Genomic DNA, 27,096 nt, shown 5'->3' on the forward strand with positions numbered 1-27,096 from the left:
TTTTACTGGGGGTGAACTCTAGTAGGAACACATCAAGATTGCCTCTGAGAATAATTTAAATAAAGAAACAAAACAGGCATCTCAAGTTCATGATGTTAATGCCTTTCTATGTCTGGTAAGATACAAGTGTCTGGGCTCACTGAAATTATTCCTTTGATATGCATCATAAATACTGGGCCAGTATACTGTTTTTCTCCATTCTGAATCTCCTCTCGGGTTCTGATGGCTTCATGGTGAGCAATATTCATTGCATATCAAAATATCAGGTAAGATTTTTTTCTCTGCAAGAACAAATTTTCCATTCTTCCCAAGATAAAAATATTGTGTCCTTGGTATTTTTCAGGACTTTCTGTTTCTTTGGTTTTTTTCTAATTACATACATCTTATCTATTCACTGATCAGGGGAATTTTAATTTCACTTTCATCAATTATACTGTTTTTCTTTGAAATTTACATGAGTTTTTCCATTATATTTTTCAGAAAAACTCAGGAAGGAAAATGGTAAGTTTTATCACTTTTTTTTTAAAGATTCATTTCCTAGATATATTTTCCTCTTATTTTATGTTCTGTATTGGCTTTCCTTGAAATTTACAAGAGTTTTTACATTATATGCTTCACAACAACTCAGGAAGGTAATTGGTAAGATTTATGACTTTTTAAAAAAGATTTACTTCTTAGATTAATTTTTTCCACTTACTTTGTATCCCGTATTGGTTTTCCTTGAAATTGATGTGAGTTTCTCCGTTATATTTTTCAGCACAACTCATGAGAGAAAATGGTAAGTTTTATGACTCTTTTTTTTTTTTCCCCCAGTGGGTTTTGTCATACATTGACATGAATCAGCAATAGATTTACACGTATTCCCCATCCCGATCCCCCCTCCCACCTCCCTCTCCACCCGATTCCTCTGGGTCTTCCCAGTGCACCAGACCCGAGCACTTGTCTCATGCATCCCACCTGGGCTAGTGACCTGTTTCACCATAGATAATATACATGCTGTTCTTTCAAAACATCCCACCCTCACCTTCTCCCACAGAGTTGAAAAGTCTGTTCTGTACTTCTGTGTCTCTTTTTCTGTTTTGCATATAGGGTTGTCGTTACCATCTTTCTAAATTCCATATATGTGTGTTAGTATGCTCTAATGTTCTTTATCTTTCTGGCTTACTTCACTCTGTATAATGGGCTCCACTTTCATCCATCTCATTAGAACTGGTTCAAATGAATTCTTTTTAACAGCTGAGTAATATTCCATGGTGTATATGTACCACAGCTTCCTTATCCATTCATCTGCTGATGGGCATCTAGGTTGCTTCCATGTCCTGGCTATTATAAACAGTGCTGCGATGAACATTGGGGTGCACGTGTCTCTTTCAGATCTGGTTTCCTCAGTGTGTATGCCCAGAAGTAGGATTGCTGGGTCATAAGGCAGTTCTATTTCCAGTTTTTTAAGAAATCTCCACAACGTTCTCCATAGCGGCTGTACTAGTTTGCATTCCCACCAACAGTGTAAGAGGGTTCCCTTTTCTCCACACCCTCTCCAGCATTTATTGCTTGTAGACTTTTGGATAGCAGCCATCCTGACTGGCATGTAATGGTACCTCATTGTGGTTTTGATTTCCATTTCTCTGATAATGAGTGATGTTGAGCATCTTTTCATGTGTTTGTTAGCCATCTGTATGTCTTCTTTGGAGAAATGTCTGTTTAGTTCTTTGGCCCATTTTTTGATTGGGTCAGTTATTTTTCTGGAATTGAGCTTCAAGAGTTGCTTGTATATTTTTGAGGTTAATCCTTTGTCTGTTGCTTCATTTCCTATTATTTTCTCCCAATCTGAGGGCTGTCTTTTCACCTTACTTATAGTTTCCTTTGTAGTGCAAAAGCTTTTAAGTTTCATTAGGTCCCATTTGTTTAGTTTTGCTTTTATTTCCAATATTCTGGGAGGTGGGTCATAGAGGATCTTGCTGTGGTTTATGTCGGAGAGTGTTTTGCCTATGTTCTCCTCTAGGAGTTTTATAGTTTCTGGTCTTACATTTAGATCTTTAATCCATTTTGAGTTTATTTTTGTGCATGGTGTTAGAAAGTGTTCTAGTTTCATTCTTTTACAAGTGGTTGACCAGTTTTCCCAGCACCACTTGTTAAAGAGGTTGTCTTTTTTCCATTGTATATCCTTGCCTCCTTTGTCAAAGATAAGGTGTCCATAGGTTTGTGGATTTATCTCTGGGCTTTCTATTCTGTTCCATTGATCTATATTTCTGTCTTTGTGCCAGTACCATACTGTCTTGATGACTGTGGCTTTGTAGTATAGTCTGAAGTCAGGTAAGTTGATTCCTCCAGTTCCATTCTTCTTTCTCAAGATTACTTTGGCTATTTGAGGTTTTTTGTATTTCCATACAAATTGTGAAATTATTTGTTCTAGTTCTGTGAAAAATACCGTTCATAGCTTGATAGGGATTGCATTGAATCTATAGATTGCTTTGGGTAGAATAGCCATTTTGACAATATTGATTCTTCCAATCCATGAGCATGGTATGTTTCTCCATCTGTTTCTGTCCTCTTTGATTTCTTTCATACAGTGTTTTCATACATAGTTTTCTATGTATAGGTCTTTTGTTTCTTTAGGTAGATATATTCCTAAGTATTTTATTCTTTTTGTTGCAATGGTGAATGGTATTGTTTCCTTAATTTCTGTTTCTGTTTTTTCATTGTTAGTATATAGGAATGCAAGGGATTTTTGTGTGTTAATTTTATATCCTGCAACTTTACTATATTCATTGATTAGCTCTAGTAATTTTCTAGAAGAGTCTTTAGGGTTTTCTATGTAGAGGATCATGTCATCTGCAAACAGCGAGAGTTTCACTTCTTCTTTTCCTATCTGGATTCCTTTTACTTCTTTTTCTGCTCTGACTGCTGTCGCCAAAACTTCCAACACTATGTTGAATAGTAGTGGTGAGAGTGGGCATCCTTGTCTTGTTCCTGATTTCAGGGGAAATGCTTTCAATTTTTCACCATTGAGGGTGCTACTTGCTGTGGGTTTGTCATATATAGCTTTTATTATGTTGAAGTATGTTCCTTCTATTCCTGCTTTCTGGAGAGTTTTAATCATGAATGGGTGTTGAATTTTGTCAAAGGCTTTCTCTGCATCTATTGAGATAATCATATGGTTTTTATCTTTCAATTTGTTAATGTGGTGTATTACATTGATTTGCGGATATTAAAGAATCCTTGCATTCCTGGGATAAAGCCCACTTGGTCGTGGTGTATGATATTTTTAATATGTTGTTGGATTCTGTTTGCTAGAATTTTTTTAAGGATTTTTGCATCTATGTTCGTCAGTGATATTGGCCTGTAGTTTTCTTTTTTTCTGGCATCTTTGTCTGGTTTTGGAATTAGGGTGATGGTGGCCTCATAGAATGAGTTTGGAAGTTTACCTTCATCTGCAATTTTCTGGAAGAGGTTGAGTAAGATAGGTGTTAGCTCTTCTCTAAATTTTTGGTAGAATTCAGCTGTGAAGCCATCTGGTCCTGGGCTTTTGTTTGCTGGAAGATTTTTGATTACAGTTTCGATTTCCTTGCTTGTGATGGGTCTGTTAAGATCTTCTATTTCTTCCTGGTTCAGTTTTGGGAGGTTATACTTTTCTAAGAATTTGTCCATTTCATCCAAGTTGTCCATTTTATTGGCATAGAGCTGCTGGTAGTAGTCTCTTATGATCCTTTGTATTTCAGTGTTGTCTGTTGTGATCTCTCCATTTTCATTTCTAATTTTGTTAATTTGGTTCTTCTCTCCTTGCTTCTTAATGAGTCTTGCTAATGGTTTGTCAATTTTGTTTATTTTTTCAAAAAACCAGCTTTTAGCTTTGTTGATTTTTGCTGTGGTCTCTTTAGTTTCTTTTGCATTTATTTCTGCCCTAATTTTTAAGATTTCTTTCCTTCTGCTAACCCTGGGGTTCTTCATTTCTTCCTTCTCTAATTGCTTTAGGTGTAGAGTTAGGTTATTTATTTGGCTTTTTTCTTGTTTCTTGAGGTAAGCCTGTAATGCTATGAACCTTCCCCTTAGCACTGCTTTTACAGTATCCCATAGGTTTTGGGTTGTTGTGTTTTCATTTTCATTCATTTCTATGCATATTTTGATTTCTTTTTTGATTTCTTCTATGATTTGTTGGTTATTCAGAAGCGTGTTATTTAGCCTCCATATGTTTGAATTTTTAACAATTTTTTTCCTGTAATTGAGATCTAATCTTACTGCACTGCGGTCAGACAAGATGACTGGAATGATTTCAATTTTTTTGAATTTTCCAAGACCAGATTTATGGCCCAGGATGTGATCTATTCTGGAGAAGGTTCCGTGTGCACTTGAGAAAAAGGTGAAGTTGATTGTTTTGGGGTGAAATGTCCTATAGATATCAATTAGGTCTAGCTGGTCCATTGTGTCATTCAAGGTTTGTGTTTCCTTGTTAATTTTCTGTTTAGTTGATCTATCCATAGTTGTGAGTGGGGTATTAAAGTCTCCCACTATTATTGCGTTAGTATTAATTTCCTCTTTCATACTCGTTAGCGTTTGCCGTACATATTGCGGTGCTCCTATGTTGGGTGCATATATATTTATAATTGTTATATCTTCTTCTTGGATTGATCCTTTGATCATTATGTAGTGTCCTTCTTTGTCTCTTTTCACATCCTTTATTTGAAAGTCTATTTTATCTGATATGAGTATTGCGACTCCTGCTTTCTGTTGGTCTCCGTTTGCATGAAATATTTTTTTCCAGCCCTTCACTTTTAGTCTGTATGTGTCTCTTGCTTTGAGGTGGGTCTCTTGTAGACAGCATATATAGGGGTCTTGTTTTTGTATCCATTCAGCCAATTTTGTCTTTTGGTTGGGGCATTCAACCCATTTACATTTAAGGTAATTATTGATAGGTGTGGTCCCGTTGCCATTTATTTTGTTGTTTTGGGTTCACGTTTATACAACCTTTCTGCATTTCCTATCTAGAGAAGATCCTTTAGCATTTGTTGAAGAGCTGGTTTGGTGGTGCTGAATTCTCTCAGCTTTTGCTTGTCTCTAAAGCTTTTGAATTCTCCTTCATATCTGAATGAGATCCCTGCTGGGTACAGTAATCTAGGTTGTAGGTTATTCTCTTTCATTACTTTCAGTACATCCTGCCATTCCCTTCTGGCCTGGAGGGTTTCTATTGATAGATCAGCTGTTATCCTTACGGGAATCCCTTTGTGTGTTATTTGTTGTTTCTCCCTTGCTGCTTTTAATATTTGTTCTTTGTGTTTGATCTTTGTTAATTTGATTAATATGTGTCTTGGGGTGTTTCGCCTTGGGTTTATCCTGTTTGGGACTCTCTGGGTTTCTTGGACTTGGGTGGCTATTTCCTTCCCCATTTTAGGGAAGTTTTCAGCTATTATCTCCTTGAGTATTTTCTCATGGCCTTTCTTTTTGTCTTCTTCTTCTGGGATTCCTATGATTTGAATGTTGGGGCGTTTCACATTGTCCCAGAGGTCCCTGAGGTTGTCCTCATTTCTTTTGATCTTTTTTGCTTTTTTCCTCTCTGCTTCATTTATTTCCACCATTTTTTCTTCTACCTCACTTATCCTATCTTCTGTCTCCATTATTCTACTCTTGGTTCCCTCCAGAGTGTTTTTGATCTCATTCATTGCATTATTCATTTTTAATTGACTCTTTTTTATTTCTTCTAGGTCTTTATTGAACATTTCTTGCATCTTTTCAATCTTTGTCTCCAGGCTATTTATCTGTAACTTCATTTTGCTTTCAAGATTTTGGATCATTTTTATTATCATTATTCTAAATTCTTTGTCAGGTAGATTCCCTATCTCCTCCTCTTTTGTTTGACTTGGTGGGCATTTTTCATGTTCCTTTACCTGTTGGGTATTTCTCTGCCTTTTCATCTTGTTTAGATTGCTGTGCCTGGACTGGGCTTTCTGTATTCTGGAGGTCTGTGGTTCCTTTTTATTGTGGAGGTTTTACCCAGTGGGTGGGGTTAGACGATTGGCTTGTCAAGGTTTCCTGGTTAGGGAAGTTTGCGTCGGTGTTCTGATGTGTGGAACTTGATTTCTTCTCTCTGGAGAGCAATGGAGTGCTCAGTAATGAGTTTTGAGATGGGTCTATGTGTTAGGTGTCACCTTGGGCAGCCTATATGTTGACGTTTAGGGCTATGTTCCTGCGTTGCTGGAGAATTTGCTTGGTATGTCTTGCTCTAAAACTTATTGGCTCTTGGGTGGTGGTTGGTTTCAGTGTAGGTATGGAGACTTTTGGACAGTCACTTATTACTTAAAGTTCCATGTAGTCAGGAGTTTTCTGGTGTTCTCAGGTTTTGGGCTTAAGTCTCCTGCCTCTGGATTTTAGTTTTATTCTTCCTGTAGTCTCAGGACTTCTCCAACTATACAGCACTGATAATAAAACTTTTAGGTTAATGGCGAAAAGATTCTCCCCCGTTAGGGACACCCAGAGAGGTTCACAGAGTTACATGAAGAAGAGGAGAGGGAGGAGGGAGATAGTGTTGAGCAGGAGGAGAAAAAGGGGGACTCAAGAGGAGAGAGACAGATCTATGCAGTTGTCTGTTCCCAGAGCGTTCTCCGTAGCCCAGACACCCACCAAGATTCACAGAATTGGATTGGGAAGAAAAGGGGAAAGGAGGAAATAGAGGTGTTCTGAGGTAGAAAACAGAGAGTCAAGATTGGGAGAGAATAATCAACACACTCCTGAATAAAAGTGGGAACTTAATATTGGATTCTTAAATGTTCACAATTTATATCATATATTGAAAAACAAAAATTAAAAATCTAGAGTAGAGATTAGACTCTTAAAAATACTATATTAAAAACAAAAACCAAAACACACACAAAAAAATTTTAAAAATATATATGAAGTTCAGTTTAAAAAATAGGGCTTCTCTTTTTTTTTTTTTTTTTTTTTTTGGTAAGGTTATAGTGTATTGAAAATGAAAATTAAGGAGTAGTAGAGGAGTACTAGAGGACTTTAAAAGAAATAAGAGAAAAAGAAAAATAGAAAATAGAAGAGAAAAAGGAGAAAAAAAGAAAAAAAAAAGAATTTTCCCTAATTAAAAAAATCGTAAAAATCTATGAAAATGAAAGTTAAGGAGTAATGGGGGAGTAATAGGGAATTTTAAAGGAAAATAAAAGAGAAAAAATAAAAAATAAAAAAAAATTTTTTTTTTTTCTTATTTAGAAAAGAAAAAGTAAAAATATATCTAGGAATTTCTCTGGAGCTGTTGCGGTCAGTGTTGGTTCGGCTCAGTTTCAGATATCTCCTCGTTTCAGCTTACACTTCTCGATATCTACAGGCCTCTTCCGGTGTAATCGGTGTTTTCTACAGGGATTTTAATCTGTTGCACCGCTCTCTTCTGAAGCGGTTCCCTTTGTTTATTTGGCTTCTGTTTGCCGGTTTCTTCAGAGCCTCATTTCCGCCCTGACACAGGCAGGCGGAGGTGGACTCTTATTCAGGTAGCTAGTTCTGTCGCTCTGCTGGGAGGGGCTGGCGCTGCGAGGAGAAGCTGGCGCTGCAGGGAGGGGCTGGCGCTGCGGGGAGAGGCTGGCGCTGCTTTCTCGGTCTGCGCTGCTCAGAATCCCGGCTGCTCTATATGGAGCGCGCCGCGCGCTGCGCGCAGCTCCAGCCCTCAGGTGTTCCACAAAAGCGCGGAACAAAAGGCTGCGTCCGCTCTTGTGCCTTCCCCGTCAGAGCGGTCCAGGCAGCCAGGGGCTTGACAGGCGCACTCTCTCCGGGTGCGGCGCGCCCACTCCCTTCCACGGTCCCAATCTCGGTTTCCGCCGGCGCCAGTCGGGTGCGTGCGCCTTCTGCCCTCTGCGTCCCCAGCCCCAGTCCCCGCCCGGCCTGCTCGGGTGCCTGCGCCCTGTGTCTCGCTGCGACCTGCTCCCGCCTCCGGCGGGTCTGGGCCAGTCCACAGTCTGCGAGCTCTTCTCTGGACTTTCCCGGTCCCTTTGTTCTGCAAATGGCCGGCAGCGTGTTCGGGCCGGTTAATTTTCTCTCTCTTCCTTGCTCTCCCACAGTTCAAGTTGGCAACTCACAAAAGCTCCCTCCGATTGTCCTCAGGGCACTCAGGCCCGGACCCTACCCCAAGTAATGCCGCCCGCTCCTCTCCGTGCAGCCCCCACTTGCTGGTGGCGGATGCGGGTGTCTGGGGCACTTTTCTGCTGAGAGTTGCTTTTAGGCACGTAATCTGTGGGTTTTATTTATTGTTTTCCTCCCAGTCAGGTTGCCCTCCTAGATTCAAACACTTCCCCCAGGCCCGCCAGTGCGAGGGTTTCCCGGTGTCTGGAAACGTCCTCTAAAGACTCCCTTACTGGGATGGATCTCCGTCCTTAGCTCTTTTGTCTCACTTTTTATCTTTTATATTTTGTCCTACCTCCTTTCGAAGACAATGGGCTGCTTTTCTGGGCGCCTGATGACCTCAGCTAGCGATCAGAAGTTGTTTTGTGAAGTTTGCCTGCATTCAGATATTCTTTTGATGAATTTGTAGGAGAGAAAGTGGTGTCCCCATCCTACTCCTCTGCCATCTTGGCTCCTCCCTCCTATGACTTTTTAAGAGATTTATTTCCTAGATATATTTCTCCTCTTATTTTATTTTCAATATTGGTTTTCCTTGAAATTGACATGAATTTTTCCATTATATTTTTCAGAACGATTCACAAAAGAAAATGGTCAATTTATGACTCTCTTTAAAAGATTTATTTACTAGTTATTTTTCCCCCATATTTTAAATTGTTTTGTTTTTCCTTGAAATTTACATGAGTTTTTCCATTATATTTTTCAGAACAACTCAAGAAAAAAAATGGTAAGTTTTATGGCATTTTTCAAAAGACTTATTTCCTAGATATATTTCTCCTCTTATTTTATTTTGTATATAAGTTTTCATTGAAATTGACATGATTTTTCCATTATTTTCTCAGAGCAACTCACAGGAGAAAATGGTAAGTTTTATGACTCTTTAAAAGAATTATTTCCTAGATATATTTCTCCTCTTATTTTATTTTCTATATTGGTTTTCCTTGAAATTGACATGAGTGTTTCCATTATATTTTCCAGAACAATGCACCAAGGAAAATGGTACGTTTCGTGACTTTTTAAAAAATATTTATTCCTAGATATATTTTTCCTCTTATTTTATATTCTGTATTGTTTTTCCTTGAAATTTACATGAGCTTTTCCATTATATGTTTCAGAACAACTCAAGAAGGAAATTGGTAAGTTTTATGACTTTTTAAAATAGATTTATTTCCTAGATATATTTTTCCTCTTGTGACATTCACCGCTTACATACCGCCGCTTTCCTTTGCCTTCTTGTGAATTTCGTATTACCTTCTCCAGTTTCTTTTTGTCTTCATGAACTTGTCCTATATTAAGTATCTTAATTCCCTCCTCTAGCTTTTATTCTTTCCTTTTTATTTCATCTTCCTGGTGATTACCATGGAAGGAAAGTTATGACCAACCTGGATAGCATAATTAAAGGCATAGACATTACTTTGCCAACAAAAGTCCGACTAGTCAAGGCTGTGGTATTTCCAGTGGTCATGTATGGATGTGAGTGTTGGACTATAAAGAAAGCTAAGTGCCAAAGAATTGATGCTTTGAACTGTGGTGTTGGAGAAGACTCTTGAGAGTCCCTTGGACTGAAGGAGATCCAACCAGTCCATCCTATAGGAGATCAGTCCTGGGTATTCACTGGAAGGACTGATGTTGAAGCTGAAACTCCAATACTTTGGCCACCTCACGCAAAGAGTTGACTCACTGGAAAAGATCCTACTGCTGTGACAGATTGACGGCAGGAGGAGAAGGGAATGACACAGGATGAGATGGCTGGATGGCATCACCGACTGGATGGACATGGGTTTGGGTTGACTCCCGGAGTTGGTGATGGACAGGGAGGCCTGGCATGCTGCGATTCATGGAGTCGCAAAGAGTCGGACATGACTGAGCGACTTAAATGAACTGAACTGAGGTTTTATTCTTTCCTTTTTATCTTATGTTCCTGGAGATTACCATGACTTCATTATAAGGTTGGTGGAAAAAAAAAAATTGGTATGATCAAAGGATTAGGCTAAAAAGAATGTGGTTATTTCCATTCAACAGAAAGCTTATTTTAACTTCAGTTTTTTCTCATGTGCTCTGAGATAGAGTCCCCATATTTTATATATATTACATTCTTTCAAATTAAGAATAGTGTTCAGACTCCAACGCTGCTGACTAAATTCCTCCTTTGTTGATCTTTCAAACACTTTGCATATACTAATATCAGGTAATCTTGATACACTTTGCTTGACCATAATCTCCAGTAATCTAAAGTATATAAATATTTTTACATGAATTTGCATCTTTTTTTCTATCCAAGCAAAATTATTACTGTTTATTCTTTTTTATTTTAACTATTTAATAGCTAGTTCAACAAATTTCTCTTCCTTCAGGGTCTTGAACATACATTTTTCAGTCACTCAAACAAACTTCATTGGTAATTTACATGTAAATTCTATGGCTATCTTCTAAACTAATTCTACATTATTTGTAGTAACCCACTACAAGAATTATTAAATCTTCATGCACTTTCATATCTGATTATACTCTTCAAATTATAGTGAAGTTTCTAGATGGAATGAACTTTACACATTTCTTTCTTTGCTTTTGAAATGGACATTACTTAGCAAGTTTCAGACACAAATATTGAGTGATGTATGGTATAACTTGCATCTTCTTTATGATGTTAAGAACATCTGTTTATATATACATGCATGATTTTGTATTTTCTTTCAGAGAGGAAGAAGGCTCAATTCAAGTCTGGTGAGTAATGATTATCTCTCAGACACCTTTACTGTTCTGTTTTTCTTAGGTTCTGCCCTTACCCTAGTGGGATAGAATGCAAAAATATTTTTTTAAAAAATGCTTAGTGTAAGCAAAACAGCACTGGAAGCATTATCTTTATAAATATCAATGCTTTCAATAAATTCCCTCTGAAGTGAAGCAACTACTGATCACTCAGCATGTAATTCCTCTCCCTTTAGTTTGTTTGTTCCTTCCTACTGTCTATGCTCCTTCCTTCATGCTTCTATCCCTGCCACCTTTGTTTTTTCTCTATTTCTATCTACCCTTCACCTGATAATTTTATCACCATGTTTAAAAATTGGAATATGAGGATATAGGATAAAAAGAGAAAGTTCAAAGGATTCAGTAGAAGAAATAGAACAAAGACAAATATTTCTTATATTTGCTTTTAATATAACAAAAAAGACAATGAAAGAAGACATGCAAGAATAAAAGTTAAGTTTTTTCTATTTTGTTCTTTTGCAGCATGGAGGGAAATACCATTATATGCTGGTGAGCAACATGGACTCTGATGAAGAAAATTCTATTATCAAAGATATTTTAAATGAACACCTACTGTGTGCAAAATGCTTTGCTGAAAATTAAGGAAACTCCAAGGCTTTATTCCATGAATTCAGTAGATTACTCATGATTCTAACAGATAATAATGGGTTTAGAACATTACATTTTAATAGTTTTATTATTTTTAGTTGCCTATAACATTGTGTTTTGAGTGAAGGTAGAATGGTTATCATCTACTAAAATCTGAAGAATCTAAAGTGAACAATAAGCAATTTTTTCAGACCCATCATATCCTGTATTTCCTTTCAAACATCCTAAATAGATTACAAATATTTTTCCTATATGAATTTTGAATGAGGAGAGCATAGCCTTGGCACAGGTCTTCAAGTCATACATAATTTAACATCTTGTAAAAAGAGGTTCAAGTATATAAAAATAGGTTGGTTTTTCCTATCTTTTTTGGTTGCTGTTATTCTTCGATTAAGAAGTATTTTACCATAGTATTCTGGACAGACAGGAAGCTCTGTCTGTCAGATGGTGAATTCTTATGTTCATTTGCTTTTTGCAGACTGGAGGAAAGAAGAGTTCCAGACTGGTGAGTCTGTAATGATTCAAGACAGACCCAGCTCGTTGTGGGGTAGTCCCAGGGAAGATGGGGGCGGGGGGCACGGTGGTGAGGTGAACTGGATGTTCCCAGGGCCAGAGGAGCCCTCATAGAAGGGAGACTCTTGCCTAAGCCTACTGAGACCCTCCCAGAAACCTGATGATCTCTTGTCTTTGCAGTAAATCTGACTCTGGATTCAGCCACTGCCCATCCTGCGCTCTTTCTGTCTGAAGAGGGGAGAAGAGTAACCTGGCAAGAACCATGTCAGGAACTTCCCAGGTGCTCACAGAGATTTGTCTCCCTTCCCTGTGTGCTTGGTCAGCTGCATGTCAGCTCAGGGAGATACTTCTGGGAGGTGGAGGTTCAGAACGCACATTCCTGGGACCTGGGAGTTTGTAGGAATAATGTAGCAAGGAATGGGAGGGTCACAATGTCACCACAGAATGGTTTCTGGGCCATTAGGCTCTATGACGGGGAGTACTGGGGCCTCACATCCCCAGAAACTTCTCTTACTCTAAAAGAAAAACCCTGTAGTGTGGGAGTATTCCTGGATTATGAGGCTGGAGATGTATCTTTCTATAACATGACAGATGGATCCCACATATTCACATTTTCCAACCAAAAATTTTATGGTGTCCTAAGACCACTTTTTAGACTTTGGTCCTCTGACTCAGGCCCTCTGATCATTGTCCAGATGGAGGAGAACACAATGATGCTGTAATTCATATGCCTAACCTTCCACAATGATTACAATTCTCCCCACTTGACACAAATTTATACTTTTCTTCCTCCTTTACTCATTTATCCTAAGTTGAAGCTCTGATACACAGACTGATGGTTGTCTCCCATATTACTTCTCCCTTTCTTCTAAGTTATAGGTCCCTCTTCTTATCACTCTGCCTATGACAGCCTAGCACAAAGATTAGATTTCCTGGCATCCCCAGCTGAATGTGACTAAATTATGACCAGTGCATTTTAAATGAATTATCCTGTATGACTCTTTGGGAAAGACCCTGATCCTGGGAAAAATTGAGGGCAGAAGGCAATGAGGTTGACAGAGGATGAGGTCGTTGGATGGCATCACCGATTCAATGGACATGAACTTGGGCAAACTCTGGCAGACGGTGAGGGACAAGGAAGCCTGGTGTGCTGTAGTCTGTGGGGTTCCAAAAAGTTGGACACGACTTGTCGACTAAACAACAACATTCAGTATGATCTCTGGAATCAGTTCTTAAAGGAAAACTATGTGATTCTCTTCTTTTCTCTAACTATTTGGATGGCCAGAATGTGGCATGATGGATGGATCTCTAAGAATACCTCTGATCATGTAATACGATACAGGCAGAAAAGAATATATTAATAAAATAAATCTAGAGTTTTGACTGCTTTATGAAATTACTATATGCTCACCTTCTGAATTACTTCCATTAAGACATAATTTTTTTTAAATTAAAAAAAAAAGAAAAAAGAAATTTTATATCTTTAAACCATTTGTATGTTGTTTTTTTGTCCGTTGTGACTGAATCCAGTACTAACTCAAGCATCCTCACTTTAAGGATGGTAGCAGATGACTTCCACAGTTGAATATTCAGATGAAACAGAAATGTAAAGTCCTGTACTTGCTTCCTCAGCTACTCCAGTGTGTCAGGCTCATTTAGTGTCTTTCAATTTCTCCTGAATCCTCAGTCCCTATTGACTTTACTTCCTACCCTCTTGTTTGTAGTTACTATGGTTAATAATTTTAAGTATTATCTTACTAGTGAGTAAAAATCCCTGGCCTTATTGCACTTATATCACATGTACTTCAACAAAAACTCCAAATATGGATAAATCTAATTACCCATCTCTCATACTGGCAGTTAAACATGCTATACAAATCCACACATGTGAGCAGACTGTTCCTCTTCACATGTGTGATTACCTATCACAACTTGGACACCAGTACTATCAAGTAATCCTCTCATTCATTAAAAAATCTACCTTCATTCAACTTCCAAATCTATTCCCACCTTATACTCAATATATGACTGTGTTCCCACTCTGAAAAATAATATTAATAACAATACTCAATTAGAAGACAATTATGTCATCTTTGTTATAATAAATATAACAAATCTAAATCTCTACCTCTCCATTACTCCTCTCTCACTGTGTTATTAAGAGAAGTATTTCCCTTTCTTCACAGGGAATGCCAAACCATCTTTATCTCCATTCATTCTGTACTGTGCTCTCTGGACTTCGATCCTTCAATTGTTCCTCTCAGACTTTCCACAAGCTTTTTCCCATGAATCTTATGTTTTTCAAAATCTCATCCACCTTAAAAATCAAAACAATACAATTTTCTATCAACTCTAGATCCTCCTTTATATTCTTCTATCTTTCATAAATTTCTCAAAATAATTATATAAAAACTGTGTTTGTATTTCTCTGATTCCCATTTCCTTCTGAATATACTCTAGGTTATGGGTTAAACTATATCTCCCTCACCACCTCTCCTAAATTCATGTATTGAAAGCCCTAACGTCCAGTACCTCGGAATGTGACTTTGTTTGGAAATAGGGTCATTGCAGGTAGCATTAAAGATGGAGTAGAGTGCATCCCTAATACAGTAAGACTGTTGACCTTAAAAAAAGGTGGGGGGGTGGGATTTAGACATCCACATATGCACAAGGAGAATGCCATGTGAAGTTTGAAGTCTGCTTCCACAGACAAGGAATGTCCAAGATTGCTAACAAAATATCAGCTGCTAGGAGAGAAGCTTGAAAGAGGTTTCTCCCCAACACCTTCAGAAAGAGCATAGCCCTGCCACAGCTTAGTATCACAATCCTTGCCCCCAGAACTCTGATATAATAAACTTCAGTCATTTAAGGTACTCAATGTGTGATACTTCATTATAGTCTATTAATAGACCCAGTTAGAAAATGTACTCTTTTTTATTTTGTTTTGTTGAACACAATCTGATCATTTAGTCTTTAAAATAAAATAATAACTCAAAACCTGTTACAGAAACACCAGAGAATTTCTGCATTTATATAAACTTCATGAAACAGTTGAAAATCAATAGAGGAAAAAAGTTTTAAATTCTACAACTATAATGAATTTGTGTTAAGTACTTAATTCTATGATAATTATGTCTGTATTTCAGTGTTCATAGTTCCACATGCCTTAATACCCATTGTTTCATGATAAAGCTATCAATATCCTTAAGTCTTATTTTATAGATGAGTAAAGTAAGGCTTTGATTATTTATATTGTTATCAGACTTTTAATATTTTCCAAAGTCATGCATTTACTAGACGCCAGAACTGGAACTAGAATCTTAGTCATTTAACTTCACAAATCCAAGGCAACTTTTGCTAAACAAACTCACTCTTTTCTTATTTATATAGACCAAAGCATCACAATACATATACTGCATGCTGAAGACCAGTTACAGGTTTATGATTAAAGAAGTAAAATCAACAGCAGTGTGACCAAAGAAAGTTATAGTAAATGTATGTATGCTATCCTAAGTTCCTTCAGTTGTGTCCAACTCTTTGTGCCTCATGGACTGAAGCCCACCAGGCTCCTCTGTTCATGGATTTCTCCAGGAAAGAATACTGGAGTGGATTGCCATGATCTCCCCCAGGGGATCTTCCCAACCCAGGGATCAAACCCATGTCTCTCACATCTGCTGCACTGGCAAGTGGGTTCTTTACCACTAGCACCACCTGACAGCCTACTTTATAGTTAAACAGTGGATGTTAAAGCTCTTAGTTTAAATGACCACAAGCTGTTAATTCTCAAAGTATAGTTCCAAGGAACATTAGTTCTGTGATAGCCTCTTGCTTAAATAAAGCTCTCAAACTCTTTTCTAACGTAAAAATTATAAAATTCTATAGGCTGCAGTATTTTCTAGAAAATACTATTCTAAATTATTCCAACCCTAAAAGTGAAGCAGTCAAAAGAAATTAATCTGCCAGCTTGCCCTGCCCTGTGGATTTCAGATTTGATAGTCCTCACAGTAAGTAAACCAACTCCCCTACCCCCCTCATAATAAGTAAACCATGGAAGCCAATTCTGACTCCATGTTGCAACTGTTCCTTTGACATGATTCTGTTCAAAACCCTGTCCACCTGTGGATGGCAGGAAGAAAGAAAATAACACATCCCATGCCTGAGGCTTGCCAAAGGGGGCCAGAGAACTGGTCCTAAAAATAGAGGGAGAAATGTGGTGACCCAAGGATGAAACACCAGATAAAACTAAGGAGGGTCTTGGAATGCAGGAACTGAAAAACCAGACCCTTATCATCCTCCCCTCCCCTATGTTATAACTATTAACGGAGTTCAGGTCCTCCTGAGCAGTATAACCTGTCTCTCCTCCTACCCCACAAAGGGAGAAGGTATTTGCCTTGCCCTTCCCCCACCCAATATATGTGCCTCATTCAATCAGCAAATGACCCGCAAGACACCTATCCTGCTCCTTGGACCCTGGGTATAAAAGTGGACTAAAGACCCCTGCTCAACATCAGTTCTCTCTTTAGCTAACCTGCTGTCCTAACAGGGTCTCCCACTCTAATAAACTTTATTCTCCTCTAATTCTGCCTCATGTCTGGAAATTCTTTTCCAATCCACACTTGGACCATGACATTTTTGATGGCTTAAATGGGGACTTGGGGTCTCCTCCCCCACCTCTTCACTTCTCCTTTCTCATAGGGGCCCTCTGCAAACAGGCAAGTGCTATGGAAGCAACTGAGGAACTCTGGCCAGGGTTACCCTCTAGTGTGTTCCATAGGCCCCACTGCTCACTGCACCTGAGTAACCACCACCTGAATGACTAAGCCAACCAGTATTGTGTGGGCACGGGTCAGGCACTTAAAAGCCATTAGGATGCCTGCCACATGAAGATGCCCATGTGAGGATAAGGGGGACACGGAATGGATCAGGCCACAGGGGCATCCACCTCCAGCAAAACAACTTCCCTTTACTGCGTCAGACACATAGTGGTTGAAGCAAAACAGAGATCATTGTCCCCTGGCCACCGCCTCCCCAGTAGGATTGTAAGGCAGATTCCTCAGCCTTCTTCCCTGTCACTTTCACTCCTTCCCCTTTTGGTCCGGATTGATTTACAGGAGCCTAGGTGTTGCAGCTGAGTCATCCCAAGAATGCCTTCCACGTTTCAGGGAATCACCGAATGGTGAGTCACACAGTTGCTCCCGAAAATGTCTGTCTGCCCGGGTCACGTGGTACCTTAGCCACTTGGTTCTATCATATGGATTACGGTTAGGGTTAGGGTTAGGTTTAGGGTTAGCTTTAACTGTCACATGGTGCCTTAGCCACATGGTTCTCAGGGGTCACCTCTCACTTCGGATGTGACTGTTGGGACGGTTGGCCTTTTTGTGCCATTAGTCGCATGGAGAGATCACTGGGACCAAAGGGACAACTTTCTGTCAGCCGGTGACTCTCAGTACCCCATTCTACAGCAGGTAGTCTAAGAGTGGGTTCTGGTACGTCAAGCCTCTCTCAGACTCACTCCTTGTCTACACTCTCAGAAACTAGAAAATTTTGACCCTGCAAAAGGCATGGCCCCAATACAAACTGGGGGACTCCCCCCAAAAATGGCCTCTGAATGGCACAGTAGCTTTTGCCAAAAATTCAGAAAGGACTCAAAATTTCCTTACATTCAGTCCTTCAAAGTCCTCAGTCAGGATCTGGATCTGAGAGACTCATGCTGCATGTGCCTTTCTGTTGCCTCCCTATCTCCTGTCCCTCTCTGTCTCTCTCCATCAGATTTCCAGACAACCCCCACTTGACCTTTCAGTTCCACATGGTCTCTAGAAAAGGATTCTGAGGTTCCCTTTGGTCCAGGTCTTTCTCCTATTTTCAAAAATCTGAGGGACCAAATTTGCCCATTCCAGTCCATTTTAGTTCACTGACTCATAAATGCTGATGTTCACTCTTGCCATCTCCTGTTTGATCACTTCCAATTTACCTTGATTCATGGACTTCATATTCCAGGTTCCTATGCAATATTGTTCTTTACAGCATCAGACTTTACTTCCATCACCTGTCACACCCACAACTGGGCACTGTTTTCGCTTTGGCTCCATCTCTTCATTCTTTCTGAAGTCATTTCTTCACTCTTCTCCAGTAGCATATTGGGCACCTACCGACCAGGGGAATTCATCTTTCAGTATCATATCTTTTGGCCTTTTCATACTATTCACGGGGTTCTCAAGGCAAGAATACTGAAGTGGTTTGCCATTCCCTTCTCCAATGGACCACGTTTTGTCAGAACTCTCCACCACGACTCGTCCATCTTGGGTGGCCCTACACGGCATGTCTCATAATTTCATTGAGTTAGACAAGGGTGTGGTCCATGTGATCAGTTTGATTAGTTGGATCCAACAACTGTAGGATCATGGAAAAAGCAAGTGAGTACAAGAAAATATCTACTTCTACTTTATTGATTATGCCAAAGCCTTTGACTGTGTGGATCACAACAAACTGTGGAAAATTCTAAAAGAGATGGGAATACCAGACCACCTTACCTGCCTCCTGAGAAATCTATTTGCAGGTGAAGAAGCAACAGTTAGAAACGGACATGGAACAATAGACTGGTTCCAAATTAGGAAAGAGGTACATCAAGGCTGTATATTGTCACCCTGCTTATTTAACTTATATGCAGATTACATCATTCGAAATGCCAGGCTGGATGACGTCAAGCTGGAATCAAGACTGCCGGGAGAAATATGAATAACCTCAGATATGCAGATGACACCACCCATATGGCAGAAAGCAAAGAACTAAAGAGCCTCTTGATGAAAGTGAAAGAGGAGAGTGAAAAAGTTGGCTTAAAACTCAACATTAGCACTCAGAAAATGAAGATCATGGCATCTGGTCCCATCACTTCATGGGAAATAGATGGGGAAACAATGGAAACAGTGACAGACTTTATTTGGGGGGGTCTCCAAAATCACTGCAAATGATGACCACAGCCGTGAAATTAAAAGACACTTGCTCCTTGGAAGAAAAGTTCTGACCAACTAGACAGCATATTAAAAAGCAGAGACATTATTTTGCTGACAGAGTTCCATCCAGTCAAAGCTATGCTTTTTCCAGTAGCAATGGTTTTTCCAGTATGGATGTGAAAGTTGGACTATAAAGAAAGCTGAGCACCAGAGAATTGATACTTTTGAACTGTGTTGTTGAGGAATCTCTTGAGAGTCCCTTGAACTGCAAGGAGATCAAACCAGTCAGTCCTAAAGGAAATCAGTCCTGAATATACACTGGAAGAACTGATGCTGAAGCTGAAGGTCCAATATTTTGGCCACCTGAAGTGAAGAACTGACTCCTTGGAAAAGACCCTGATGCTGAAAAAGATTGAAGTCAGGAGGAGAAGGGGACAACAGAGGATGAGAGGGTTGGATGACATCACTGACTCAACAGACATGAGTTTCAGCAAGCTCTGGGAGTTGGTGATGGACAGGGAAGCCTGGCATGCTGCAGTCCATGGGGTTGCAAAAAGTCTGACACAACTGAGTGACTGAACTGAACTGAGGGATCAGAAACTCTCCTAACATCCTAAAGAATTCCCTTCTGACTACTTCTTGTCTCTCAGGTTGGGGGTGGACCAAGGGTCCCCCACTCCTGCAAATTCTCTTAACCCTTGAGATTCTTGTGATGGGACAAAGGTCTCACTTCCCACCAAAGGGACAAGCCAAGATTTTTATCAGTTGATCTGGCTTTGATATCAGAGTCTATTAGAGCACTATTTGGTCTATAATTCAGGTATAAAACTATGACTACAGAAAGGAAAGATGCCTTGATGGCCATGATATGCTTTAGAATCTGGAAAAAATTGAATAAAATGAATTTTTTTTCTTGGAAACTGCAAAACCAGTTTTGTTTTTGTTTTTGTTTTTTTGCAATTAGAATTAAAAACAACTGGCTTGTTACAAAAGCCTGCCTAGGGAAAAAAAAAAATCCTGAAGTTAACCCTTTCATATCCTTGAAATACACTGCCCACTTTGCCTGAGACCTCAGCCTTGGGCAAATTAGAACTTCAAGCAAAAAAAAAAAAAAAAAACGGGTGGGGGGGGGGGAGCAGTCAAAGAGATATTTTAAATCTCAGGCAGAAAACTACGAGATCTCTGTCTGTCTGTCTGTCTGGATTTATGTACATCTCAGTGTGTGTCTTTTGTTTTTGATAATATTGCTGAAGATGTAAATAAGTTCTTATATAATTGGCCTAAAGGAAAGTAAGTGCTTATAAATCAAACAGTTCTAAATACAAAAGAAGAAGAAGAAGAAGAAGAAAGGAACTAATGTAAATGAATTTCAGATTCACTTGAACTGGGAAATATACAGTATTAAGTATCTACTATTAATGTTTGTTTGCTAATCTAATATAGACAATTCTAAGAGTCGTTATTTAACATTAAGCATAATATTTTCATTGTGCCTAGGTTTATTATAAGTTCAGTATTTCTGTATCTGTTACAAGTTTGTCAACAAGGAACGTACCTCTAGAAAAAAAAAAAAAAAAAACTCCTAAAAAATATAAATGAGATATGAGTTTTTAGATAAACTATTAAAAATAATTATACTTTAAAAATGTCTGTCTAAAATAGTCTCTCCAGATTTTGGTAACATGAATTACTATTATTGCGCTAAACTAAGTGATGAAAGTTTATTGAATAACTAGGTCATTTCCAAATAAAATAAGATTCTGAAACATTCACTACTTAACACTAACTTCCTCTTACACAGAAACTAATGGGATTTTTGAGTATTAATGAACAGTGTTTGGTGCCATCCTGAGATGTTCTCTATAAGAAAGCAAAATTGTTTTTAGAAATTTTCACTGGTATTTATGTTCACTGATCTATAGAATGCTAATATAAAGTTCAGTTTTTTGGTTGCTTAAGGAAAGTAGGATGTATGTTTCATTAATAAAGAAGGTATAAGGAATGAAACTGCATTTTATGAAGGGAAAAAGAAGTAGTTCTGATGTACAGGTGGCTGTTTCAGGAGAGAAGAACAAAGGAATGGGTACAGAAAGTGATAAGGAGGTTTTATGAAAAGTGGACCCCCAGAAAAGAGTTTTGCACATAATACAAGTTTTCTTGAGACGTTGAACTGCCTTTGATAATGGATTTTAAGTTTCTTTACCTTATCACAGAAGTGATCTGTTCTATGTTTTCCTTTGAAATCTTTTGTTGACTTTGGCTAAGCAAATGACTATGTTTCACAGTGGCTTATATGATCCTTCCTGACTGTTATAAACCCTTTTGATATTAATTGACAAAACTTCCTAAATAATTTGACTTCTAGCTAACTTTGGGATGCTTCAGAGGGCCCCTGAGACATCCCAAAGAGAGTACTAAACTACCTGAGTTCACTTGACAAGTTAAATTAAATGGGAAGTATTGTTAGAGGAGTGATGAATCCTCTCAGGTTATATTGTATGGTTGATGTTGTTATGCCAGATGTCCGAGTCCCCGAGCGGGAAGAGAGAAGGCCTCCAAGACAATGCAACTCGCAAAAAGGGAAGTTTATTGCTGACTCGAGTCAGGGCTCCTGCTGCATCCAACGCAGTGGTGCGGGGTCAGACAGCCCCGAGCCCAAGCTGTTACACAAATTTATAGGGTGAGCACACACCATTGGTAGTTGGTTTAAGCAGATTGGTTACAAGTTTGCAAAGCAATTTCATTGGTCAAACACACTCAAAACTTTTGCGCACGGGACTTTCCCGGGGGTTTCCGCCCCGTTCCTAATTGGCAAACAGCAGTCAGTGTTAAGCTGATTGTTTGTATCCAGGTGGCCTGATAATCTTACCACCCAGAAGTAGGAAGGCCTACTCCTAATCTAAGCTGCCTGCCATGGCGTTACCTCTGCTCACCTCATAGATGTTACTAATATAGATATCCTAGAAATTATGTGAAATTCATGAAAATTTGATATGTCCTGGTAAAATGCTGTCAGTTATAACTCTAGTTATCATATTAAAGTGTTACAAGTCACAGCAATGACCAGGTTACTTGGTCAATTGCAATTTAATCAGATTTTGAACATGCCTTCTATGGTTTCATTCTGATGCCTTTGCAAGAATACTGCTACTTCAAGATGTATGGAAGACTTTTCTAAGGTTAACCAGTAAAAAAATTTTGTTTCTTTGTTATCTGGTAAGCTGGTACCAGACTGGAATTTAGTCTACTCTCTATGTTAAGAGAACAAAGTTTTCTTAGAATGCAGCTTTCGATAACAGATTATGAATTTCCTCGCCTTTAAGTGATTTATATTTGTTTTCAAAATCTTTTGTTACTTTGGTAAAGTAAACAAGCATTATTTAAGATTATGGTACATGTAGAAAAGCTCATTCTGCTTCTACAAAAGTAACACCTCACAGTTAGAATTTTGCTATCCTGATGACCTTAAAACATGGCATAGTCTGCTCCTAAATTGGGGGGTTAAAAATGGATGAACAATAGCTGTAAATCAAAGAGTCAGGGCTATGGGAAATCCAAGATGGCCGCTTGGCTTTTCTGGGCTCCCTGACAAACCTCATTTTTATTTGATGGGTTAAAGCCTTCCCTGGCTACAGGGTTAATGTCCTCACAATGACAAAAAATTATATTTCACTTAATATTAAGTTCTAGTTTTGTTAATTAAGGCCTGTGTTTACAACTCACTTCTGAGCTAGTTCCTTGTTGTTATGTTACATTGCTAAAAGGTTTAAATTATTAAAAAGGACACTCTAAGTTTGCTTCTAAAGCTTATCTCAGTAACCAATCTTTGGATAAAGGTCAGATGCTCCATGAGATTAACAAGGAGATTAACACCTGGCTATACTCATTTAACTAAGTCAGATGACCTGGGGTATACTGGGCTATATCTAATGAAAATTCTTAAATTCTTGCTTGTGACCTTACTAATAACTGCTAGCTATATTATTTTCTATGTCACTTGTTTCAGAAGATTGTTTCTTACATTACAAAATGTGTGACAGAGCCTGTGATAAAATGCTGATATGCAGTTTCATATGAGATCAATGGCTGTAATAAAGTAATTCTAGATATGGGAAGAAGCAACCAGAGGGAATATTTTCCTGAACCAAGAGGCTAGTAAGACAGGTATAGACAGAGACTCTTGCTACTTGCAAGGCCTGCTCTAGTAACAACACCATGAGTGGCCTGTCAGTGGAATCTTCATTAGACCCAGGAATGAGCCTTCCCAGCACCATGGGACACAATGGTCATGAAATGCCCCAAAGCATGGTCAAATATGTGGCTATGACAGGGCACTGCTGACTAGAAGTTGGCAGCTGCCAGCTGCCTCTACAAAGCTAAATCATGACCACTGCAAGCTGCTTACCTTCAACACCCCTTGAAAGCAATTCAGGTTAGAGATCAGAAATAAGGCACTCTATGCTCCAGGAAAAACCTGGGAAGAACAGGCTTTGAGATAGTCAGATGTCTTGAGATAAAGATTTTATGAGCCCAAATTCCTGCATCTTCTCATACCTAAAGAAACACTAATGTCATAAACCACTGTCTAGTCCTATTCTCCTGGCTACCTCCTCAGCAGATTTTCTACTTCTGTTGAAGGAAGGGGGACCCCTTCCAGGGCCCGAAACTGGTCTCTTGTCTAACACTCAGAAATGAATTGTCCGAGGAGACACATGTGCTGACAAAGCAAGAGATTTTATTGGGAAAGGGCACCCAGTGGCGAGCAGAAGGGTAAAGGAACCCAGGAGAATAGCTCTGCCACATGGCTCACAGTCTCGGGTTTTATGATGATGGGATTAGTTTCTGGGTTGTCTTCAGCCAATCATTCTGACTCAGACTCCTTCCTGGTGGTGCAAGGAACTCCTTCCTTGTTCAGCCATGATGGATGCCAGAGAGAAGGATTCTGGGAGGTGGCCAGACATGTGGTGTCTCCTTCCTGAAATCTTCCAGTTGGTGGTGGCTTATTAGTTCCTGTTCCTTACCAGGACCTCCTGTCATAAAACAACTCGTGTAAATGGTTACTATGGTGCCTGGACAGGGTGGGTGGTTTCAGTCAGTGTGCTTCCCCTAACACATCTATTAATCTTTGGGCCATGTATCTTTAACTTTATTGTTAAATCTGTTTCTTCTAGAATACAACAAATCTCCAAGTGGTAGTACAACAAGAATGGTCCCTAGCCAACACCCAGACAATGCTGAAACAAGCCACCTTACCATTCTGTGGACTCTCATCTCCCTCCATAAATCACCCTGACAGAGAGCAGGCAAAGAGAACCCAGAGCCCCACGACACCCCTGTACAGCCTGAAGAATCAAGAACAGTTATCACCCCTTTTCCTTTGAGATTGGGTTCCCAAAGGCCTGAGAAGAGAAATAGGTAGATAGTTAGACATGAGCAGGGTATCAAAAGGGGCCAAAGAATTGGCCCTAAAAATAGAGGGAGGAATGTGGTGACCCAAGGATGAAAGACCAGATAAACTGTTAGGTAGTTAGAATAGGAAACAGGAGTCTAGAATGGAGGAAGCTAAAAGACAAGGAAGGGAAAAGCCCCCAAAAATAGAACAAAGGAAGGTCCAAAGACCGGAGTGAGGACCTCAGGTAGAACAAACGGCACTCCTGGCTAGCCCAGAAGTAAAAAAAAAAAAAAAAAAAAACATATAAAAAGAGGAGCCAAAGGGCTGGGGTTTCTCTCTCCCCGCACCACCTCCCCCCCTCCCCATGCCCAAGCCCTCTTTGTCTCTCTTTCTCTTTCTCTCTCTCTCTTCTCTTTGCCTCTTTTGAGTCAGCATGCCCCCACGCCTCGAGGATGTAATTTCCTTTGTTTTCTAAATAAAACTGAGGGAGCTATAACATTGCCCAAGAGCTATGACACGCGAAGGGCTTTAATGTCCGTCGCTTCAAATTTTTGTTGAGAGGAGACAGAACCTAGATTACACTCCCCCGACATCTGTGGTGCAGTGACTCCAATTGAACCTGGCTGAAACAACCTCGGTGCGGTTCCCGCAAGAAGGAGGCCAAGCACAGCAGGAACCCAACTTGGACAAAGCTCCCACGGTAGAAGCTGAACATGAAGAAAACCCAGCACAAGAGAAGTGACAAGCCCATCGTGCTGGAAACCAGGACAGAGAAAAAGGAACTCAGCAAAAACCTCATGTGGCTCAATCTCAGATTCAAGAACACCTCCAGTTAAGGTAGGAGGTCCTCGCTCCTACAGCTGGAGGAACATATGCCTAATGAAATCTTAATTCCTTTACAGTCTCTTGTTTCTTGTTTCCTCAACCTCCCCGCCCCCCCCACCCCCCCCACCCCCAAACAGGCGAGTGGCAGTGTGCAACTGAGGGAGTCTGGAGAGGCTACTCCTCAGTATGTCCCAAAGGAGTACATACAGTACTCCCAGCTGAGCCCCAGTAGCTGTTACCCAAGCTAGTGGGGATTCTTCTGTCTTTAATCTTTGTGCCAAGGATCAGTCCTGTGAAAACTGTAAGCAGAAGTCAGGTATTTAGGAGATATTTGGCAGGCTATGAAGGGGATTCCTTGGCACATCTTTCCCACTGTGTTTTCCTCCTGTCCTTCAGCTCTCTCTCCTGGGACTTGAGCCCAATCAAAACCCATGATGCCTGGCTTCAGGGCCTAATGAAGCTCAGGCTCAGATGTCTCATTGCAAAAATTCAGTGAGAGACACAGCCATAGGTAAGAGGTGAATTTGTTAGGATTCAAAGAGAAGTACATTCTGCAGGATGTGGGCCATTGGCTACGGCCAAGGAATGAGACCTGGCTAGGTGAATTCATATGCTAATGAGTGGGAGGATCATCCCAAACATTGTGGAGCCACCCACTCCTCCATCTTTTGACAGTGCCTTGGAGCTGTCCTGACACCTCTGGGTGTGCCATATAGCTTACAGATTGGGGATTAAGGTTTACTTGAATTTGACTTGTCATCTTGGACCCAACTGATTTTAATCGGTTTATGCTATGCCCTTGTGCTATGTCATTCTTTCAAAAGTTATGCCCTGCCCTCTTCCCTCCTGTCTCATGCTCTTTTCTTGAGCCCTAGCTTGGCCCACAATGTTGCCTCTACAATCTTCTGGAGGGACAACCAGAAAATAGCTGGCCCTTGGGAGGGAAATACTGTATAATATCCAATCCCTCTAGATGTTCAGGCCTTCATCTTCCATGTTTCCTACAGCATGTGCAACATCAGCACCTCTCAGAGAACCCACTAGGGTGGGTGACAGGCACACAATGCCTGCTAGAAGTCCACCTGTTGGCATCCCTTCAAAGGCAATTGGGCTTCCAGGGATAATGTTTGCCACTTTGGGAGTTGGTCCTGCAGGCCGTTTGGGCCCAAACCCTTACCACCCTTCTCACAAAATTACAAACATACCCCAGGATCAAATCTCCACTCCACTTTTATGGACCATCTGGTCTGTTGCCTCTTAACAAATTTGTTCTTAAGCCAATTACTAACTCCTACAATCAGGACCCTGCCCCCTTGTAGGCTCCACCCAGCCTATTATTAAAATACCTTAATGCCCCTAACAGAGCCAGATAACCCACTCCTTTGTCATTACTTCTGTAATTACCTAAAGTGGGTCTATGACAAGGAAATACCCTAACCTGCTCTTATGGAGGACTAGGGAAGGAAATCTGTGACTTACAATCCCTTAAAGCAGTAAGAGGATAAGGCTTATGACTTATTCACCAGGTTCCCAGTCTCAGGGCACAGACTTGGATTGCCTTAAATCAGGGTATTCATTCCCATCTGTGGTGAAGAAACTGGCAATGAATTAAAATTGCAATCCCTTAATCCTCCCCAGCACTGGTCACGCTGGAGACCTTAGGGACATCCAACTCCAGTCCAGGGGTCCCAGGAGGTCAACCTGCCTAGAACTGCCTAGGGATCTGGTCCGCGAAAGTTTGTCACACCTCAACCTGCTCGGGGATCCGCCAACCCAGGGATCTCAGGAGGTCGTCATGCCTCGACCTATCCAGGGACCTAATTCTCAGCAGGCCGACCTGCCTCGACCTGCCTGGGAATTTGATCTCCAGGAGGCTGTCATGCCTCAGCCTGCCTGGGGATCTGCACCCTGACCCATGGACGCCTGGCTCTCAGGTTGCAACAGTACTGGTAGGAT

At 40.0% G+C, this 27,096-nt stretch overlaps 1 protein-coding gene across 1 annotated transcript in view; it reads left to right on the forward strand.

Annotated features, from left to right (window-relative positions):
- The window catches only part of LOC122697222 (butyrophilin subfamily 1 member A1-like), a 217,972-nt gene extending 204,919 nt beyond the window's left edge, over positions 1 to 13,053 (forward strand). The window contains exons 7-14 of the mRNA XM_043907749.1: positions 481 to 501; positions 758 to 778; positions 8,676 to 8,696; positions 9,219 to 9,239; positions 10,801 to 10,827; positions 11,335 to 11,361; positions 11,939 to 11,965; positions 12,154 to 13,053. Coding sequence (XP_043763684.1) covers positions 481 to 501; positions 758 to 778; positions 8,676 to 8,696; positions 9,219 to 9,239; positions 10,801 to 10,827; positions 11,335 to 11,361; positions 11,939 to 11,965; positions 12,154 to 12,695 — 707 coding nt within the window. The 3' untranslated portion in view covers positions 12,696 to 13,053. The remainder of the gene's footprint in view (positions 1 to 480; positions 502 to 757; positions 779 to 8,675; positions 8,697 to 9,218; positions 9,240 to 10,800; positions 10,828 to 11,334; positions 11,362 to 11,938; positions 11,966 to 12,153) is intronic.
- Positions 13,054 to 27,096: the final 14,043 nt, after the last annotated feature.

This window comes from Cervus elaphus, chromosome 7 (genome assembly GCF_910594005.1).
Source record: "Cervus elaphus chromosome 7, mCerEla1.1, whole genome shotgun sequence".
Taxonomy (NCBI): Eukaryota; Metazoa; Chordata; class Mammalia; order Artiodactyla; family Cervidae; genus Cervus; species Cervus elaphus.